Source organism: Motacilla alba, chromosome 10 (assembly GCF_015832195.1).
Source record: "Motacilla alba alba isolate MOTALB_02 chromosome 10, Motacilla_alba_V1.0_pri, whole genome shotgun sequence".
Lineage (NCBI taxonomy): Eukaryota > Metazoa > Chordata > Aves > Passeriformes > Motacillidae > Motacilla > Motacilla alba.
This window is the reverse complement of record NC_052025.1, coordinates 6,189,085-6,211,383: the sequence shown is the minus strand read 5'-3', so window position 1 is coordinate 6,211,383 and position 22,299 is coordinate 6,189,085. Positions and strand designations below refer to the sequence as shown.

General features: G+C 41.1%; 1 protein-coding gene across 3 annotated transcripts in view; it reads right to left on the bottom strand.

Moving 5' to 3' along the window:
• The window catches only part of THSD4 (thrombospondin type 1 domain containing 4), a 244,912-nt gene extending 223,046 nt beyond the window's left edge, over window positions 1-21,866 (bottom strand). Inside the window, exons 1-2 of one of the 3 annotated variants that reach the window (XM_038146963.1) lie at window positions 21,631-21,866; window positions 1,613-1,720 (exon numbers count right to left, since the gene is read on the bottom strand). In XM_038146963.1, the coding sequence (XP_038002891.1) occupies window positions 1,613-1,641 (29 nt within the window). In that variant the 5' untranslated portion in view covers window positions 1,642-1,720; window positions 21,631-21,866. Of the gene's footprint in view, window positions 1-1,612; window positions 1,721-21,393; window positions 21,589-21,630 lie in introns of those variants that run through there. The other 2 variants (XM_038146962.1, XM_038146964.1) reach the window with 2 other exon arrangements.
• Between the last annotated feature and the right edge of the window lie 433 nt (window positions 21,867-22,299).

Below are 22,299 nucleotides of genomic sequence, written 5' to 3'. Positions count from 1 at the left end.
AAGCTATCCTGAGGTAAGCCCCTAGCTTCAAATCAGTGTGTGGCAATTTAATTTTTTTAATGTTATTTCCCTCAGCAGCTTGCTTTGGCTAAGTTCTCTGGACTAGGCTCTTTTATTTGTCATGCGTGACTAACTTTAAGCCTCCCAAGCTACAAAAATAGGCTTCTCCAGTTTCAGTGGGTTTGCTTCAGGTATCCTCACAGTGCAGAAAAGCCAAAAAGAACAAGTGCTTCTCAAAATAAGGCAAAAATTTCAAGTATACCTGAACAGGTGAGGTACCAATTGCAGCTGATTGGTGGCTGTGTAACTCAGGCCTCTAAGACCCTTGCCTGGTACAGCCCCTGCTCTCACAGTTAAGGCACTGTTTGGAGCCAAGCAGCCAGTTTGAAGCAAAGTCACACTTTAAACTCTCTCAATTTCTTTTACTGACAACACCAATTGCCAAAAATATAAAAACATGAAATAGAAACTTAAATATAAGCATACATATAAACAACTGGGAAAGACTGGGAGGCACAAGCACAAAGCAAAATGAGGTCTATTGTAGGAGCAGCATGAAAAATTTTGCAATTTAACACCTTATTTAGGAATACCTCTCAGAGTTCTTCCTAATCAGTGCAGTGAGTTAGCTCGGCATGAATGAAGCTAGAAGGTACCAAAGCAGATCTCTCACACATTGTTGTCCCTTAGTAGCTGCATTTTATGGAGGAATATTCTGGCCAAGTGTGGATTGTCCACACACAGGTGATCAGTACTGACTAGTGCAGTATGGCACTTGTCTCAAATTCCCAACTTCCTCCCAAATGTGCTGAACAGCCCCAGTCTGGGATAGCTTAGGAGGAGGTATGCAGGTCATCTTTCAGCTGGAAAGATAACACTGGTAGTGTCAGTAATGTGTGACAGATCCATTTTGATGGAAAATCTGCCCTAGCTTTTTAGGAGAGTGTCAAAATTGCAATTCAAATATTGATGTCTCAAACTCAGGAGAAGCAAGGTTGGAGCAGAAGTGTTACAGTAACTCCATCCCAAAGACAGAGCACTCAGCTGCCATTCCTTGCAGGTCAGCCTGTGTTTGTGTGGCACCAGGGCTGCCTGTCTGCTCTCAATCTGCTCGCCCAAGGACAGGACAGAACCGGACAGACCAGCTTAGGAACAGCTGAATGTTTCCTTTGTTAGCAAAGCTGTTTGAAAGGTCTTTCCTATGTTTGCCCACTGGCAAACTGTTTCAGGAATGCATAAGACAAATCCATGAATGAATTGCAGCACAGGTACTAAAACATGGAAATCAGCATTTTAAGCCCAGTGACTGTAATTGCACAGCTTCATCAAAAAACACAGGAACTTTACAGTAATATGGACCATCACATTGGCACACACTAACAGATGCTCTAAGCATGAACAAACACTGAGAACTTTCTTTTCTCACTATCACCAAAGAATGCTATGTCTGGTATGCATATACTTGAGTATTTGGTCTTGGGACAAGATTTCTATTTACCCTCCTATGATACAGACATTTTTAACAGCAGAGCAAGAGACCACCAAATTGAAATTTATTGAAGTGTCAAGAGCATATTAAATAAGACTTTAAATGTTTTATTGCATCACTTACCTCAAAGAAACTATTAAACTGTCTACCATGATCTTTTAATGCAAGTTATCTTGAAGTGAAAAATACCTCTTCACTGTGGCACAGCACAATGACAATCACACACAAATCCTACAAAAAGAAAGGAGAAAAAACAATTAACACTGCTTGCTCAGTATTTCCCAGGATATGTATAAAACTGCATACAGACCTACATTAGTCATCTCTACTTCAGTTCTTGGGACTCTACAGCATTTCAAACTGAATATCCAGTGTATGTTACAGAAATAAACTGTATGCACACCATTTTTTGCAACAGGATTTCAATATTACCAAAGTGCTCTGCAGAAATACTATGGGATGCAAAATCTTGGTTTGATTCCCAAGAAGGCAAATCTGATGTCAGACTGACTTGCCTTTTTAATTTGCATTCCAGATACGTCACTTGTATAACAATAAAGCAAACAATCTCATTTAAAGCCTTGTATTAATAAAATTCATAGAAATGAAACTGGGTTACCAACTTCTAATGTACAGTAATATTATTAATGCACTCTGCATCTTGTGGGCCATGCAAGGGTGACTGTGAGTGCTTATACAGTTTGCAGAAAAAACCTGAAGAGCAGCGTTGTTTCCCCTACTACAGATGGAAAACCTGCCCACAAAGAAGTTAAATGCCTTGCCCACAGCCAAGGAGGAAATCTGGAGTTAAACAGCATTTAAGTACTATCAGTGCATCACAACTTCTGTGAACACACAGAAACCCTCCCAGCCCTTGGAAGGTTTACCCAAACACACTTTGATTTGTTTGTAAATAATCTCACATGTTCAGACATCTGGGAAGTTCTTATTTTACTAAATTTGAAATCATATATTTGGCATCTAAAATACACCAGAATTTTCAGGCAGGATCCTTGCAGTAAGGAAGTACAGCATCAATCAGAAGGGCTGTGGGAGAGTGACAAGGAGGGAGGAAAAGAGGAAATAAAACACTATTAGAACATAAATCATACATTTCAAAACTTGGTCAACCACTGTCTGTATCTTTCCCTTTACAAGTGGTTACATGCTGAAATGCAGTGGAGTGAAGAGAAACAAGAGAACATTGCTGTTCACAGATAAAGAGCTCTCGATTTCTGTCAGACAGCCAGATAATTGAAACCTGCCTAGAATGGGACAGGACTGACAAGAATGTTAGAAATGTGCAGTTAGACAAAGTACAGATCCTGCTGCTGGGAAAATGCAGATTGATTGCAGCTAACTGGACAGGTTAAATATTCCCCACCCTCTCCTAAAAATCAAACAACAACAACAAATTTGGTTTAGAAAATCCCAGAATACTTGTACCATCTTCAAGAGAGAATTCCATGATTGAGTAATGATTTTGATTGTTTAGTTTTTTAATGGAAGGCGTTAAAAGTTGAGCACTTGGGAAAGCACCACAACAAAAGTTCCATATGTAACAGGTTTGAGTTAGTCCTGAGGAAGAAAGCACTTAGGCTGAGCTAAACTTCATCCTCTCCTGCAGTTTCACAGTTGTCCGTAGATCTCGGAGGTTTTCTCAAACTTCTTCACCATTTTCACTACTTAACACTGTAAAATTGGCTTGTTATAAGATGGGAAGCACTTCTGAAAACAGATTTTTAGTCTGGATCTCCTGCAACAGTTCACACCATTTGAGATTTTAGCACATTCAGTAAAAGCTGCATTCCTTTAAACATTAGGCAAGTCCACACATCCAGCAGCACCACCAGGCATTAGACAGATCCCCTAACACAGGATTTACTAATTGTGAACTGAGAAGGCAATAAATGTCTCTCTGCCTACAACCTGACTCTTAGTTACCAGGCATACTGAGGTGCAATAGTTGTTTATATCACTTATTGAAGATGGAGAATCTGCCTGTATCATGGATTGTAACCAACATGGTTTCAAGTTCTTATCATCTTGGGTTTTTCCAGATGTGCTCTCTTTCAGATTTTTCACTCCACAATAATCTTTTCATCCAACAACCTTGTATGGAGTGACACAGTCTCAAAAGAACACTGCTACGGGATACAAAAACACCGAAAAAGCAATGTACACTCCACTAATCCCTTCTATAAACTGCACCTCGTTTGAAAAACAGGAAAGATAATATAATGGATCTAGTTTTGCAAAGAAACAAGAGAAGGACCAGAGTGTTTCTAGAGACTGTTCTTAAAACAGTGCCTAAAGTCCATGCATATGTTTTCAATATTTTCAGTTCATTTGTATCTTCATTGTCAATGGCAGCTGCATTACTAACTCTACTTTCAGCTGCATTTCAATGCCTTTTGCAAAACACCTCTTACCACAACTCATAGATGCATTTCTTTTGAAGTATCATTTGTAGCACATAGTGTAAAAACTGCTAAATATTTAAGTGACTTTAAGAGCTTGTTTTCCAGATTGTTGAAGAGCTTAGGTGCTTACAGCCTACTGAAAGGCATGTCATTTTGGCAGTGGTATCTTTGATATGAAATTGTGCAAACGTGACAATCATTTTCCCTCCAGAAGATCCAGGGCAAAATGAATACCTGAAATTGCTACACGGTTAACACTGGGATTGAATAACATGAATTTGGCAGGGAAACTTTCAAAAACTTGATGAAGTGTACTTGTGTTCAATAAGTCTTGCATTGTAAAAGTCAAATTGCCTTCCCAGAAGGGGCTGAAAAGCACTATAGACCTTTCTAGCAAAAACCCCTCTAGTAACCCTGCATACAGCAGAACATATATTAATTTCTTAACTGGAACAACCCACACTCTTCGACTTCTCAGAGTCAGCAAGACTTTCTCCACTGCACTGAAACATTTGACTTTTCAGTAGTGTTCTCTATTTCACTTCCAAGCTGGATGAAAACAAGATTGATCTGTGAAACTAGATGGAGGAAAAAAAAACGAACAAAAACACACCCTCCCAGAAAATCAATCAACTAAACCAACCAACAACCTCACAGGATGGAATAGAATACAAACCTCTCCAGAACCACGGGTGACAGTGATAGGGAGAAGTGTTTCATTGCATATAATGAAATATGCATTGGGTCACAGAAATGACTAAAGGACCCTGCCTAAAGTCTCCTCCCCCCTCACGCTGCAGGTGAGTGGTTGTAACACCTTCCACCTGCTGCTGCAGTCTCAGCAGCTACCCTACCAGGTAATGAGCCAACCACAACCATCCCTTACCTTGATGTTTACTGACATTTACCCAGACCCTTTCTCACAACATTAGAAAATAAAAATATTGATTTGTAATGGTGATTTCAAAAAGGGGTGGGGATGGAAAATGGCAGGAAAAAACCTAATCTAATAAGCTCATAGGCAATCACAGAAATTTGCTGATAAGGACAAAAAAGATTTCTCAAGGAGTTAAATGACACAATACACAGAATTATCTGGACAGACACCACAGATACAGAAATTTAAGAAAAGAGGAAGAAAGTTCTTCTGAGAAGTCAAAGATAAGAGTTACCCTTTGGCTAATTAACTTCAAGAAACGTCTTCCTACTAAGAGGTTTGAAATTTTGCAGAAAGCCAATGTTATCCCAACCTCAATTATCATGGGACTACTCACATGTGGCTTTTCATGTGACTGTGCCCTTTGTGTATTGTGAGTGGATGTATTTCACTCCCATGAATTCCTATGTCGTTTTAGCATCAATCTGTAATTCTTGTAAGTCCTGTCCACACACATACATCTGCATCTATGTATTTACAGAAATTCCTGAACATGTGCTTGTGTACAGGACCTACTTAAACAATCCAAGAGTCTCTATTTTAACTCACAACAGGAATGTGAGATTCATCATACAGAAACAGAACAAACTCAACCAAGCCCTGAAGTGCTCTGAGCTTTCAGCCTCTTCTAACTTGGTGACTTACATATATATGAAACCAACTTCAATTTCCTTCAATATTTACTTTTTTGGTCAGATTATGTATTTGCCAGCTACTGATAATGGCAACTTGAAACAAGTATGAAAGTTGAGCATTGTTCCAAAGTCATGTTTTCACTGATAGCAGAAGTTCTCATTTTGTTGGGTTTTTTTGTTTTGTTTTGTTTTGATTGGTTTTGGAGGGGTTTTTTGTTTTGTTTTCTTGGGGGTTTTTGGTTGGTTGGTTGGTTTTTTTGGGGGGTGGTGTGGGGTAATCATAAACAAGGAATATCTGGAAAGACTTGAAAGAGAATATCACACCCTTTAAGACTGCCTTCGAATCTGTTGCCTTGCACATTTGTAAAGTATATTGTATCTGTTGGTTTAGTTGTTCAAATCTATTAAATCATGTTCAGTGCAAGTCCTTTGGATTGCATCCAAAATTCACTACATTCACAAGACTTTGATAAAGCACTCACAGTTTGCCAGGTTTATCTAGCTACATAATTTGTGCATACATCCAACAGCTTGAACTGCAGCTGCTGACACGTACCACCAGAGTTTTAATCTCTTCAAATATTCATTAACTACATTAAAACATACACTTGTCTTTGAAAGCTGCATAAAAGTGAAATCTAGCATCAGATCTGATGAAAAGTTCTGATGCTTACATGGAGAAAACATTTTATTTAAACAAAAACGGCAAGTTGCTCCACCTAACCCTGCAGGTACCTTTCTTTTTCATTTGAAATGCTTTGAGAATTTGAGGTTCTCCTTCTGGGCGTGCCCAGAACTCCTGCAGTCCAAGAAAGCCCAGCGCCTGTCTCCAATGTCAGCTTGATGAAGATCAAGTTTTCATTTCTTCGCCTGAAATCTCAGATGCAGGGAGCCCAGTACGGGCGCTGCACCATCAGCATCACGGCAGGGCGGCGGTGCCGGGGGCCAGCCCGGGAGCGGCGGCGGGGCTCGCTGAGTCACCCCGGCCGGGCCCGCTGAGTCACCCCGGCGGGGCTCGCTGAGGAGTCACCCCGGCCGGGCTCGCTGAGGAGTCACCCCGGCCGGGCTCGCTGAGGAGTCACCCCGGCCGGGCCCGCTGAGGAGTCACCCCGGCCGGGCTCGCTGAGGAGTCACCCCGGCCGGGCTCTGCACGGGCACCCGACCCGCAGCACAGCAATAGCGGACAGGCCACAGCGCCCCGGCCACTCGGGAGCTTCGGGCCCGTTTCTACAGCTTTAATTCAGCACGTGTTTCGCTTCTCAGAGAACAAATGCCGCTCATTTGGCTGGATTTTCAGTGGGAGAACTGTGTAACCCGATCATCTGGCGTCCGACCCTGAAATATTTAATTGTTCCCTGAAAATCTAGGGGGCAAAGGTGGCAGAATCCAACAGTAATCATACACACTATTTCCCAAAATATCCATTCACAGAGTGCAAATTTTGGCTTTTAGAAACATAGTTATTCTGGAGGGTGCCACAATTCAAACAATTTGCTTCCATCTTTCTTGAAGAATATATAATTTAAGATCAAACAAGGGTTGTGACATTAATCTTGTAAGTAAAGGGGAGAAGCAGGAAAGTGCATGCTTATAGGTCATGAGTTGCAGTCAAATTTGAGTAGTAGGATTTCTTTTAATTATTCTTAATCTTTGTTCACAACACTGATTATATATTTGCTGAATGTGCACTAGTAATAAAAATATAAAACTGGAAGGATTGCAATAATGGTCTTTAATTTACTAAAGTCTTCTTAAACTCAATAATTGCCTTAAATATGGATTTAAGACCATAGGTCTCATAATCAATTAAAGTATATTGTTGTGGTATAAAATATAACAAATAGTTAGCTAATTTATACCCAGTTCAATTAGAAAGAAAACACACTGGAATAGCAGTGTTAAATTGTAGTAAATTAGTAGTTCTGACATTATTTAAAATCACCAAACTCTGAAAAGGTAGCTTATGTTGAGTTTAGACTTCCCAAACTTTAATAAAAGTCCAGAAAACACAAATCAAGTACCATAAAAACTGAATTAGTTGTTCTGGTTCACGTCTTTGAAATAATAACCCAGAGGAATGATACTTTCTCAAGATTCAGGCTGCACCAAAATTCCTTTATTAGTCTGATTTTATCCCCTTTTTTACCTTTTGAAAGTATTAGATAATTCTCACAAAAGCTTACTGCCTGTAAAGTTCTCATGTGCAGTTTCCAGGCAAAGGACAATTATGCAAAACATCAAATGAATCACAAAATTGAGATCATATCACCCTCCAAATTGCCAAAGAGATTTTTGGGATGCAACTGTGTGGAAACAATTGCAAATCTATCTTAAGTTCATTTCAAGATTTCAGAGTGACAGATTGTGCAATTTTGGCCAAATCCCTGTAATTAGTTTTAAAACTGTGCTTAGCAATCACGTGGTGGTTGGTTTTTTACCTTCCCTTCTATGTCTAAAGAGGTACTGTAGCAATCTTGATACCAGCTTGTCACCATTCACTGGTTTAAGGAATTTCAACCCTTGTCAGAGCTGTTCTGGATAACTAGTGCAGAACAAACTGGAAACACCCTATATAAGACAAGTGTGCAGAGACTGAGCACTTCTGTTCCCATATGAAAGACCTTACTCAATATTGAACGGGTATATTCCACCTGTGCTGTGTGAATGGGGCTGAATATTCCCTTTGCCCACAGATTCACTAACATTCCTTGCACACACAACCATCAAAAACTCCCTGTTCCACACTTAACCACCCCAGAGAACTGAAAGGTTCTAGCAGTTTCAGCACTTGAAAACCATGAAAGCTATCACAGCTCTACATATTAGAAATCATTACCTTTTCTAACAAAACACATTACACGTATTTGAATAAATTTTCCTTTCCTTGTAAAGAACATTTTTGCTACAATCTGAATCTTCTAGACCAAGAATGTAGAAAGGGCTGAACACGTAAGAGGAAGGGGGAGATTACATGTTAACAATCCTTTTCATTAAACAACCTTTCTTATCCATTCAATAATCCTGATCAACACTTATCTGATTACTCATGTAGAAAGATATGGAAAAAATAACACTGAACAGCCTAAAAAGTCAGGCAGAAATACCTGAGATCTCTATAAACATTGATACAAAATAGGTGAATCCCTCATTGTTATGACAAGCAAGAGAAACAAATCTGTGTGAGCGCTGCTGTGATTGAACAGTGAGAGTCTTGTCTACAAAATGAGCAGTAACAGCACAAATGTCTTTTCAACAAGTTCCTGTTCTAATTACTTTTCTATCAAGTGTAAGTAGGTGGAGTGGTGCTTTTTGTTTGGTTCAGGTACTGTTTTGAGACCCACTCCATTTGGTGGAAACTCAGGTAAAGCTGTCTGCTGTGACCGGTAGTTAGAATGCCCTGGATGGGCATTCCATCCAGGAATGGATGGAAATAACTGAGAGAAGGATTATAAATGAAATGTCAGTCTGCAAATCAATTTATTTAGTACAAGTCTTAATAATACTGGTATTAGCAAGCATCTAACTGCATTTCAGAACAACTAGGAAAAATGGAAATTTCTTAGAGCCTCTGATAGCCGTACTAATTTCTTTACCTGTAAATATGTCAAAGAAAATAAACTTTTCTTACACTCCTTTCAGAAGAGCATAAGAAAATTTGATCTTTAACCTTTTTTAATGAAGGCCATTTTCAGAATTGAAGGTTGAAAGTAAGAAGCTTTTCCTAGTCTGCCTTCAAAACACAGGCTCTCAACAGCATTTACATGGTGGTTCTGAGGACCTACTGTCTCTTGCATGAAAACCAAGGACCCACCAGCTCCAATCAGAGAGTTGTAACACACCCTGTTTAAAAAGGTCAAAGAAAACAAATATTTCAGCAAAGCTAATTGAAGGCACATGTACAAGGATAGTAAAACACAACATATTTCAGGAGTATAATCAGCTATTTCTGAGTAATGCAGCCGGGAGACACCCCTCTCATTATGTAAAAACCATGTATATTACATAATTATTGTGAAGTTAGAAGATACCTTCTTTCTGCAAAAAGGAAACATGATTTTCACCCATCTGTTTAATAAGAATGTCTGTCTGGCAGGAACAAGTCCTTTGTTAAAATTTTTTAAACTGCTTCCCATGAGAATGGTATTCAAGAAACACTGTAAATACATGCCTAAGCATCAATATCCTCCAATATGTAGTAAAAGAAAGGACAAAATATAGGAAGCTGTGCCTTGGAGAATAATTTTTAAAGTATTAGGCAACGTTCAACATCATTTATAGGTAAAGAACAAGTGTTCCTGTTGCTAACGTGCCCTCTGAAAGATGTAATTCATTTACTGGTAAATAGATGTGTGTGGTGTGCCATTAGCCTACCACAGTTAACTCTCTGCATTGCTCCAACACAAATAGGAAAACTGATGTAAACTACCCTTTCCATAAATTAGAGCTGATTCACAATAACAGGAGAGTAAAAGGAGTCAGCAATTCTTCTGTGAACTCACAGAAACATTTCTGACAACATAAAAATCCTGAACTTCATAGCTGTGACTTCCTAAGGAAGGAATTAAGCAGTAGAGGAAGGCTTAAATATATCACAGTCCTCACATTTTTTTTTTAATTTAAAAAAATTCTCCCCATCAAGCTATTACCTGAACACGTACAATCTCAAAATATTAACTTTGTCAAAGTTCCTCCTGTTCTATTGGCATGATTTCTGAGGTGTGACCACTGTCAGAACACAACATGGAGGACAGTATGAGATGTGGACTTGTAATCTTTGCTCACTTATTCAGAAATGAAGTATTTTCTTTGCTGTATCAGTGGGAGCCTTCTCTCTGCACAAGTAATATCTCCAAATGACAATGCTTTCTGGGAATATTTCTATATTATCCACAGCAGACAAGGATAGAAGTGTTTCAGTACAGAGACACTGCAAAGTCAAACCAAACCACTTTTAAACTTGTTAGCCAACCTCTAATGGCTAAGCTAAGCCTTCTTAGTCCTTGGAAAAGATCACTGCATCTCCCAGTTTCCAGAGAAAACAGACTTGTCAAGAATGACTCAGTATTTCTCTTCTGGATAGCTATTCATATCCACTATCATCCGAGATGTTTGATTTTCTAAAGTTAAACTCTATGCAGAGGAACAGTTACTAACTGGAACATGTACCTATAAATACAACACAGGCATCCTATTGAAATTAGCAGGAATATCCTTGGGATTCAATTTCAAACTTCAGCTACAGTGTCTGCAAGGGCACTTCTTGATGTACTAAACTATAAATGTGATAAAAACCCATTTCTGGGGAACTTTAGAGATTTCCCTGCCTGTTACGCAGCTCTCTGCCTTGGGTTAGGCATTCTAAAGGAAGGCTGGCATTCCCTCAAGACTTAATGGGTCTTTGACACAGAAGAACAATTGGGGGGAAAAAATCCCAAAGAAACCCAACCCAAAGCTATTTGTCATTACAGGTAAAAGCAAGGCAATTCCGTGTCAGTTTATTAGTCCATATACTTAGAAATAAAACATATTTATAAATGGATATGCCAGGCCAAAACCCAACTTGTCTCTCTCCCCTGTAGTTTGGCAGCAAAGGAACAGTCTTGGTATTCCAAGGACTATCCCCAGTGTTTCAGTGCAGGGCTGCACTGCAGAGCACTGATTCCTGTTCTTTCTCTAATGGAGATTATTGTGGGCACACATCCCAAAATAACTCACCAAATCCTTTTCTACACAAGTTTTCAAGGACAAGTGTTTTAACATGCATTTCATTACTGCCAAAACTGGAAGGAAAAACACCACAGGTACCCACTGACGGACATTTTGTACTAAAAAATGTCCAAGAAAAAGTGACCAAGGCTTTCGTAATAGACTCTAAACATGATGAAAGTCCTCTTCTGCAGTCAGCAAACTGCTTTATTTTGGTAAAAAGAAGAGATTTCTCTTTTCTGTCATGCAATTCCTACATGATTTGAGCTTCACTTCAGTCAGTGACCAGTACTGCTCAGGTGACAGCTGCGTTGCAACTCAGTTGTCATGAAAAAGCTGAGCAACAGCTTGGCTGAGCTGTACTGTACTGGGGCAGGGAGGGGCAGAGGTGCACCACCCTAAACATTCAAACGACACCTTGTCCTTTAGCATTTGGGATCATTTGGGCACTCAACACTTGCTAAATAGTTTCAGTGCATGAGAGCAACACAAGGCTTCAACTGACCAGAGGCCAGACACAAGGATGCAGAACTTCTCAGGTACCTGTGTGGGAATATATTTTAGGGACCATTGAAAAATAAGTGACACATGTCCAAAATAAACAGTGCTGAGATTATTATGCCATCCTGGTAACTGCTGAACATGCCTCTGTTCAAAAAAGCAGAAAAAAATTCAACTGTTCACATCAAGGAAATGTCATATACCTAATAGTAAGACTTAGATGTTTTATTTTTTAAGAGGAAGTATAGAAAACTGCTAGATCATAGACAGAAAAACACTTCACCGTGTAGCTTACACATCTTCATTGTGCATTTCAGAGTTTAGGCTCCTAAAACATCTTGAAATGAATGAGTTGAGCAAGATTGCCTAAATTATGTTGTTATTAAATACTGTAAGAATGATGAGATTCTAATTTATTTCTGATTAAAATTCTTTCTGATGTGAGGCTTCCCACATACTGGTACAGAAATGCAACAATGGAATTTGAAGATTTATTGTTTTCTTTTATGTTTCTTACGATGAATCTCTCTAATGAGAGATCTTGCAAGAGCACTATGAAATCAAGTATTTTTTTCATAATTTCAAAATAGAATACCAGGGAACTTCAACCCAACACGAACAATAAACTGGAAAAATGGCAGTAAGTTATCTTGTACATCTTTTGCAAATATTAAATTCTGAATGCAAGTAAATACAGGGATGACTCAGAGAACACAGTGAAGAACTGTTTCACAGTGTTCTATTTAGCTTTCACCCACAATGAAGTTTAGATGAGGTCTCCAGCACAACAACATAGACATTCAATATGTTTATCTGCTGAGCTTGATATTTATAGAATCTTACAAAGAGTTCAGTTCCAAAACTGGACTGACAACCAAGATAGTAGGATAGTAGCATCAGATGCCAATTGTGCTGCCAAGCCTTTACCACTTAAAGGGGTACATTTGCAGAGGTGCATCTCTTTTCTATGGGAAGAAGATGTTAATGGAGAAAAAAGGGAAGAAAACTAAGTTACTGAGCTTCAATTAGTAAAGATGACAAACAACACTATCATTGTGTCTTTCAAGAAAGAGAAATTAAGATTCAGCATGATTAGTGACAACAGAAAAATGTAAAATCCCCATGTTCAGAAATCCAGAAACAATTTACATTTTCAATTCCACCCCTGAGACTGATGCCACTGAATATCATTTTCCTGAGGTCCTTATTTGGTTTGGGTTCCAGAAATATCCTAATGCTTGTATCAATCATAACCTCCACGTGGTGAACCCTTCAGCCTCCTGCATTTTAAAGCTGAACTGCAAGATCCTTTAAGTGTTGGGAGAGGGAGCTGTTTATTCTTATCCTGTCAGCTTGAAAGGGATTTTAGACATCCTTCAAATCTTGTCTCGCTGCTATGCCTCATGTGCTCTGGTGGTCTGGATGACAGTTCGTATTTCAGTCCATTTAGTGTAAACTGCATGAACTGTTACACTCCTACAGGAGATACCAGTCCTTGACACAAAACCACAAAGATAATCATACATTCAAGGAATCTTGAGCTATCATTCACTGAGCAGGGAAGTTGAAACCTTTCACCAGCTTCAGATTAAAATCTCCCTATTAGGAAATGCATAGTTTGGAAGATGCCATCCATTGGCCTGTGAAGAATGACGTTATGGTTGACAGATAAAAGATGCAACCTTGCAGAATCACCAACAGCCCTTGTCACCCTCCCGAGCAGCATTATTCAAAAAACCTAAACAAGTGAGGAGGATGCCTTTTTGACTTCCAGTCATCCTTTCCAGGTCAGGTTCTAGACTTGAGTTTTTCTCAGCCTATAAGTAAACTCAAGATTGCTTCCAGTCGGGGTTTGCTTAGAGAGCAGGAGTAAGACATGCTTTGCTGCTTGAAAAGTCATTCACCAGAGCTAATGCACACAAGTACCCACTCTTATATCTGCAAAAGCCAGAAGGATTGAAGAGAAAAAACAGTAAGAAATACCATACTTCCCTGTGTTTCCTGTATGGGCTTGCAGAGAAAGGTAGGTTAAAGAAAACCCCTTTTTAACCGAGTGGTGGAAACCATCAGTACAGTTAGTCACTGCATAGTAAAGAGGTGACTCTATTCTGCCTCCCCTTTTAGCCACACACTACTTCATTCAGAATTAGGTAGCCCAAACATACTTGCAACACAGCAGTTTGAGCAAAATTATTATACTTAGTTTAGTGAGACCCTGTACCTCACAGCTCAACAACATAGCCAGATTAGGAGGATACCAAGAGGAGGAAGTGTAACTCCCACAATACACTGTGGGCCACTCACTGACAGCACATCCAACCCTTTGGCTGTATCTGCAGCCACTGACATTTCAGATTAAGGTACTCTTTTCTGTCTGTATATAACAAAAGCTTTAACTTTGCTCACTGTCTCTGTTAATCAGATGCAGCCTAGAAACTGTACTTCATAGTGGTAGTTTCAGAGTTGGCAGCTGTGCAAGTCACAATGAAGTCACTCCTCTCCTGACCACAATAACAGCCAAATCTGATTCAGTGTATCAAAGTCCTCTACAATCCAGAAATCTCTGCCACCCTTATAGAAAGTTTCAGAACTTTCAGAGCCATTCCTGCTCAAGAAAATCTATTCAAGGGGCTGGGACTTGGCCTAAGCAGAGTGAACAGGGCCCTTATTGCATCAGGTAAAAAGAAACCAAAGGTCATCTCTTGGCAGTAGAGCCTGAGCTTATTTGTGCTTGAGGGCAGGTTATTACACACACTGACCCTCACCTGACGTCACTAAGTGCTTCCCATGTGTCTGCAAACTGGAAAACAGGGACTGAAAATGTGAATGCAAGACTTCTTGAATCTGCATGACAACAACAACAGCCTATTACAAAACACTGGCAAAGGAAACCAAGTAACTCCTCCAACATTGTGGACTTCATTTGCTGCTTTATAAAATCTGTATGCCAGAGGTGATAGAGGGATCTTTTTAAAAAGTGTGACCATGCTGTCTTTTGGGTTTTTGTTTGTTTTGTTTTTAATGAGAGTCTACTGCTGTTGCACAAACTGCTTAGAGTCAGACAGTCTTATATAGTGACTTTTAATCTTCTGCTTGAGTACTCACTGTTGGAGATAGGTGAAGACTTGCTGAAAGGAATGCAACTCAAATGGAATCACTCTGGGCACTGCTTCACACTGTGCTCCCTGTTTTAACATAACATCTGTATGGTCTGAGGAAACAAGCATTCTGCAAATCTCAGAGTTTTGAAAAGCCTTTCTAACATAGCTTTAGGAAAGCAGCAAAACAAAAAAGCAGAAATAAACCCCACCTTTCTGAATCTTCAAATGCCAGGAAGATACATTTGGAAACAGTTTCTCCCCATTCCAATTTCAGTGCAGTAGAAACAATCACAACTAAATCTCAAGCACTATGGTTCAAAAGATATCAGAAAATGATAGTTTATGTCCAATTTTAACAGTATGAAAGCAGCAAAGATATTTTAGCCCTTTCATGCCCTCATGATTCAAAACTGCATAAAGATTGTTTCTTGTTTAAAATAATTGTTAATTATTATTTAAATTTTGAACATGCTCTCAACTATCACTGCATTCAGCCATGGTGTGATGAATTTGGCCAGCAACAAACACAGGCAGAAGGCACAGCTTTATGACAACTGATTAATTACAGCAGCATTGTGTGCCTAAGTAATAAATCTGAACCTGATCCTGCAACACTAAACATTCCTATGGGAAGAAACAAAAGTACTCCAATTGCCTTAATCTGAGCAAATCTCTGAACTGAACGGGGGCAGTAAGAAAGAAAGGAAAAAAGAGACAATCTTTTTGGTGTGCTGTGTGTATTAATGAGTACAAGCAATGCATGAAGAAGAAAAGGAGTAAAATAAATTAAATTTTAATGGCTGTTTATCACCACAAAAAAATCAAAACTGACATCCTGCCTTAACCCCGGTGTTTCAACACATGAACAGTATTTCCTGGGCCAACAAAACTGAACAATACTGACAGTTAATGGTTAACCCACTCTATTCTTTTAAATCCTTATTCTTATGCTGGTTTAGTAAAGTGCTTCAATTTCACATAGAACCCCTGAAAATCAGCAAGGAGGGTTGCCCACTATTCACCACTCACTTCCTCAGCTGCTGAACGCAGCTCCACAGAACTACAAGAAAATGAGACAGCTTTCATTTCTGCCAGATTAAGTAATTGCATCCATTCCATACAATTTATCACTCTTTTGGGCAGCTTGTGTCATGGGATGACATTTTATTGTAATTATGCAGGGTGGGATTGGACAGGCTCTTGCTTCTCTTTGCCAATCTGATAAGCAAAAATATTTCTTTTTTTTTTTTTAACTTTCGTAGAAACTACATGTTTTAGATAAAAATAACCAAACAAAAATGTGAGTATAATGCACAACCAACTAATGGTTTGATGTTATCAAGGCAGGACTACAGCAATCACCTTTACTGTGGAAAAAAAATCCAGGATATCTGAATACTTTCCAAGTCAACATTTACTCTCAGATTAGTGTCAATAGTTTTGCTGAATTTGCCATTTACAGATAGGTTTGTCCTTCCATGCACTTCTCTGCAGCTAATCCAAAGGGAGTGTCAGGGGAATCTGCCTGATTCAGGATTACAGATTTTAGTCATACAATATTCAAGTATCCAAGTGACGTTTTTCTCCTGGGGGAGTAGTATCCATGCTCACATATATCCAAGTGCTGATCCAGCAAGGCCAAGCACAACAGATGTTTTTCACCAAGAAGCAGGTTTCATGAAGAAAGGCTTTTAAAAAGGGCTTCTTTATCCATCCTTTTCCCCAAACCGGAGCAAAGAAAACACATTCCAACTCGGATATCATGAGTCACACAGGAGGGAACAAGCAGGAAAGCACAGTACTTCTATCAGTGTTACAGACAGCATCCTCAGGCTCCCAACAAACACTTCACTTTGGGAAGCCTTCTCCTCCTGGTCTGTTATCTCACCAGGCCATGCAGTCCCAAAGGACTGACCTTGCCCCCCTCCTGGGCAAGCCAGGTCCTCGGTGTTGCATCAGCCCTTCTAGCTCATCAACAGAGACAAAGGGAGAGTCTGCTTACTACCAGGTCTCTCTGCTAAACTTCAGTCTGATACCAGAAGAGGTCAATACAACCCAGACAAAGATAAAGGAAGTTCAGAAGTTGAAAGTTCAGAACATGGAACTTCTGTTGTCACAGCAGTTATCTCTTGGATTTACTAAAAGGGAACTATTCCTTTATTAATGTTTGTATTTTAAGAAGCTTGGGTTTAGGAAAAAGCATAAGTAAGCGAAGCTAAATCAACAAAAATAACACTGAAGAAATGGTAGTTTTCTGTATTTCTCTCTACCCTTAATCACATATGGCTATATATATAACTCATGAGTTCACAGCAGTCTTATAGGAAGGGGAATAAAGGATCACAGTTACAAACAAGTGGCTCCTCTGCAAAGGGATGAATTTTATCTATCAAGTCCTGTAAGTTAAATATTTTTCTGGTACCCAGAGTCTTCCAAAGGCTCCAGTCCCTGGAACTAACTATTCAATACATATAACTTGTCAAGTTAAAGAACAAGTTACCAACCCTTCTAGTGTCAAAGAAAACACATGGCTGAAATCAGCGGTCCTGCCTTCCAATGACAAGAGCACATCAGGTGGGAGTGGCCTGATCTGAAAGACACTGAAGTTGCTGATAACCTTTTCCTTGACTTTACTGGCTCTTAGACCAGAGCTCTAAATAAAAGAGATACTGGCTCTTGCACTTACTGAGAATAAAATCTACAGAACTGATGGAAAAAGTAAATTTTTTTAAAATACATTTTTCCATATAAGGAGCCTGGAATCTTCCTGTGAAGGGAAATTCCAAAACCAGGACCAAAATAAATACTGAAGTGAGATGCCAAGTAGTAGCAGCAGCACAGGACTGATGTGAAATAGCCAACAAGCAAGACCTTAAGCTGTGATTTAGAGAAACACAATAATAAACCTATGAAGCACATACTACATCATTTGGGTTCATTCATGTACAATAAATCTTCTTATTCAAATGACTGTTTTTTTTAGTATCTTTGCATGTAACCTATCTTCAGGAAATTTAACAGTTGACCAACATCCTGTAATTATCATACCTAGTTCAGAGATAAAGGAACAAGTTCAGAGATAAAGCAAGATGCCAATGGCCTCAATGAGCAGCACAGAGCAGCCCATGGAGTGTTGAAACCAGGAGCCCACATTCCAGGAACTCACACGTCCTTCACCTCAGCAGCCCACAGGGCTACTTGCCCTCACAAGGACTGGACTGAGATCCTATCTGCATTTCTCCTGCCAGAACAGCTCCCGTGGAGAAGCCCCACATTCAACACTTGGTACCACCATGTATAAAATGTGTAACAGATGTCTGTACACGGTGCTGACAAGTGCTGACTGTTTAACAGCAACCAGAATTATGAACGCTGACCCATCTCTGGGAATGCCATAACCCTGCAGGGGTTACACAAATTTGATGTGTGACATGACACTCAAGTCCCCAGGAGAAAAATGGGTGGGACAGAACATTCCAGGAGGAGAAAATGGAGTTGGTTTAAATTACAGAATTTGAAACTGTTATTGTCACTAACACAAAGAAAAAAAAAATCAACAAAAAAGAACCAGGCAACACTAAAGCACATGGTCTCAGCTCTGCTTCCTTTATACAGAGTAAGATATGAGGCAAAATCAGATCCATCAGATCATTCTGTTAATCATTTTTTAAAATATCTGCTTAACATCCTTCTAATTAATCTTCTAAATGAAGTACTAAACAATGCATTCTTCCTAAAAATCTAATATACATGAACAGAATTACCTAGTGTGAAGTGCTAACTATCCCGGGAAAAACCAAAGCCACTGCAATGCAAAACACTGTTACTTATCCTGCTAACACATATTGAACCACATATATTCATAACCTAATTAGCTTTACAATTACCCAAGTCGTGGTCCAAACTGCATTTAGATCAGGTAGAGCTGCTGTCTGAAAACAAAAGAACTAATAACTGAACTACTAATAAGTAGTAGTAACTACTAACTAACTAATATGTGCCTACTCAAGGGAACAAGACTTGTCACAGAACCTGTTCTTCAGCCAGCACTGTTACCACTGAATACTTTGAATTTCACAAATTCAAAGCTACAAAATGCTTTCCCTATCAACTTTGCGGTAAAAGGGCTACTATCAAGGTCCAAACTCTTTAAGAAGTTGGTTTGACACAGTAAGTTTTGTTTTACTTTTTTTTCTACTTGCAAAAATAACAACCTTCCAAACCTGAAGCTTGTTATGATAACACAACACTACAGGGGACACAGCTAAAATTCCTTATGCATGGTTGACTTTGGAGCTCCTTGGGTTTTTTAAGTGCTTAGCCACCTAACCTTACTTCTCTTGTACAGAATTTAATGCCCACAGAAGTGTCTGCAATGACTGCACTTCACTGTAGATGATAAATCTGATTTTCAAAGTAAAAAAGAAAATCCCAAGTACCACTAAGTGTCTGACAAGCACTTCACCTCTGTTTTTACTACAACTGCCACTGTGAATAGTCTGAATATCACACATCTGATGTCACATCACACAGAACTGAGACTGCAGTGTGGAAACCCAGCTTTTCTGTTGTCACTGTCTGCACAGGACCACACACTGAGGCCAATATGAGTCTTCAAGATGATCCTGCTTTCTTGTTTTGTTTTCAGCCTTCATTTAATGCACATTTCTAACACAGTTGCTCACTTTGTTCTACAGCATAACCAAAGATTTTGTGCTGAGATCATAAAACCCATCACTGCCTGGGAGCAACCTAATTAATATCCTACAATTAAATCTGCTGGGGTTCTGAAGGAACCTGCTGTATGAAATGCAGAAAGACTGAAATCTTGCACCATACAACACCTCCAAGTGTTTCTGAGAGTTAATCAGGAATCCAATTGCTCCTTCAATTACAATGGAGCTTTTTCAGATTAAAATCAGCAGCAGCAAGACCTGGGGTTAGCCCTGCTCTTAGATAAAACCGGCTAAGTTATGTTCAGGGCACAATAATGATAAATAATCCATATTTCCTACCTATACTCACTTGGAAGGACTCCCTATGACAATCCATACCAGCTGGCCTCATGTTTCTAACTAACTTGGCTACAAATGCTCACTTTGCAGCACTTTTCTTGTTAAAGGCAGTCTCTCCTCCTAGACTGCTTAAATCCATTCTCCCGCTAGAGTCTCTGGAGATGGAGTTCCCTGGTGAAAAAGAAAGCCCCAAGAATTGCAGGAGTCAAATGAATATCAGCAATATCCAGTTTCATTTTTAATCCCTGATTATACTGAATAGATGAAAACCACATCAACCAGTAGATTACTACTAAGTTTACATCAGAAAGAAGTCCAAGTTGGCAAGCTACAGCTTGGTAGATCAACTTTCTAAGAGTACATTGGCAGTTCCACAAACAGCAATAAACAGACAGATTTGGGCTATTTTCTGTTCCTGCTCTTGCCACAGAAGACAGGAAGAACATGCACAGCATGACAGAATATTAAGAGCTCATCAGGCAACTATTTAATCCATAACCTTATACCCTTGTATTGAGCTACTAACCACTACTGCCTCAGACAGTGGTTTCTGATTAAAAAAATAAATCACACTGATTTATCAACAGGTGACACATCGAGTTACAAATACTTCTATTACTTTTGATGGCTATTCACAATATTGATGCACTGAATTATCTGTCATCTCTGCTAGCAGACATCATCATGCCCTTATATAACCCTGTTGTATTGAAATCTTGAATATAGCTCAGTTTTGCTAATCCCTTGATTTTAAAAAAAATACGGAAAAATACAGAAAAGATCAATTACACTGGCAAGAGATACAGAAGAAAGGTGACTAAAAACCTAACAATTCTTTAACCTGAAATAAAGAATAGCTGAGATAGACAGATAATGAAAGAACACAGCTCTGAAATAGCACAGAGATAGTGAGCAAAAACCAAGCATAATTCATTTTATAAGGTCCATACAACATCAGGCACAAAAATTAAAAGAAGCAAAAGGAAGTAGTTTTTCCATACAACATAGTAACCTGTGGAACTCACTGCTGCCAGCCTCTCTAAACTCATCTGTATCTGGAATCTGGAAGAAAATAATTTGGATGAATTAATGTCAAGTGTGTCAAGAGCTGTGAAACACACAGGTATGGACACACTGACAGTAGCAAAAACGTAAAGCCACAGCTGGAGAAGAAAAGGTATTTCAAGCTTCTCCTCTGCTACAGCACATACCCTCTAGCCTGACAACTGAGCACAAACAGCTCAAGTGTTGGTAGAATTAAAGGAGAGATGGTAACAAAGCCAGAGGCAGGAAAGCGTGAAGAGAAACACCGAACGCCAATCGCGGTTCATGCTTTGCACACTGTGCTTAGTTAGACCAAAAGATCTGGCCCCAAGCAAGAACAATTGCAACACGCATTCTTCGTGAGGCGAGTTATCCACTTCTTTCCCTCTCCCGTACAAACTGCTGGATTCGGCTCAGGCTACGTGCAGCTACGGCTTCTGTTGGGACACCGAGGCAAAACGAAGCAGCTCCTTACGCTGCCTCTGGATGCGGCTCCTGGAAACCGAGCGTGCGAGGAGAGCAGCTTTGAAATGGCTACTTACACAGCCAAAACACGCGGCGCAAGAATCCCGCGGAGCGGAGCGGAGCCGAACGCGCTCCCGCAGCCGGGGCAGAGCGAGAGCCCGCGGGCCGCGGCTCCGAGCGCGCACCCGGCGCGGAGCAGCCCCTCGGCGCGGCCTCGGCTCCGCCAGCTCCGAGCGCCGCCGCCCCGGGCACTGCCCGCGCCCCCGGCACGGCGCCCACCGCCCACCTGGCGCGCCCACCCTCCCGGGCCTTGCCTCGCCTCACCGCTCCGCGCCGGCGTCCCGTCCGGGCGCCCCGCGACGAGGCGCTCTCGGGGGCGAGAGGGCTGAGAGCCGCGCGGCCCCCGGCGCATGGGAGGCGGTGCGCCCTCGGCCGGGAATGCCGGAGCCCCGCAGGACCCGAGCAGGTTCCCGGCGGCTCCGGGGCTCCGCCGCAGCCTCTCCCCTCGCTCCCGCCCGCCGCCCGCGCAGGAGCCGCGCGCCGGCTGCTGCCACCTGCCGGCCGCGCCGCGCAGCCCGCGCTCGCCCGCTCCCTCCCTCCCTCCTTCCCCCGGCGGGCCGGAGCTCCGGCGGCGATCTCCAGCGGGGAACCTGCGAGGCGCAGGGGCACGGGCACCGCACCGTCCAGCGCCGCCGCTGCGCGGACGTGAGGCGGCGTATGGCGAGGGTGCGAGGGACCCAGCGGCGGGGCTGCCCCGCGGATCCCCCGCAGACCGGGAGCGCAGGTGCCCACCCGCGTCCAGCCCCGCACCGTGGGAGCGGCGTTCGGAGGCTGCGGGGAGCGCAGTGCTGCCCCGGGCTGGCCGCGCATCCTCCTCTGCAGCAGCGGCCGGGCAGGTGCCGCGCGGCCAGAGCAGGGGAAGGCGTGCATTGAGCTCTGGCCGATTTCAGCTCTTCCAGCCCTTCGCTCATGAGGCGAGGGCA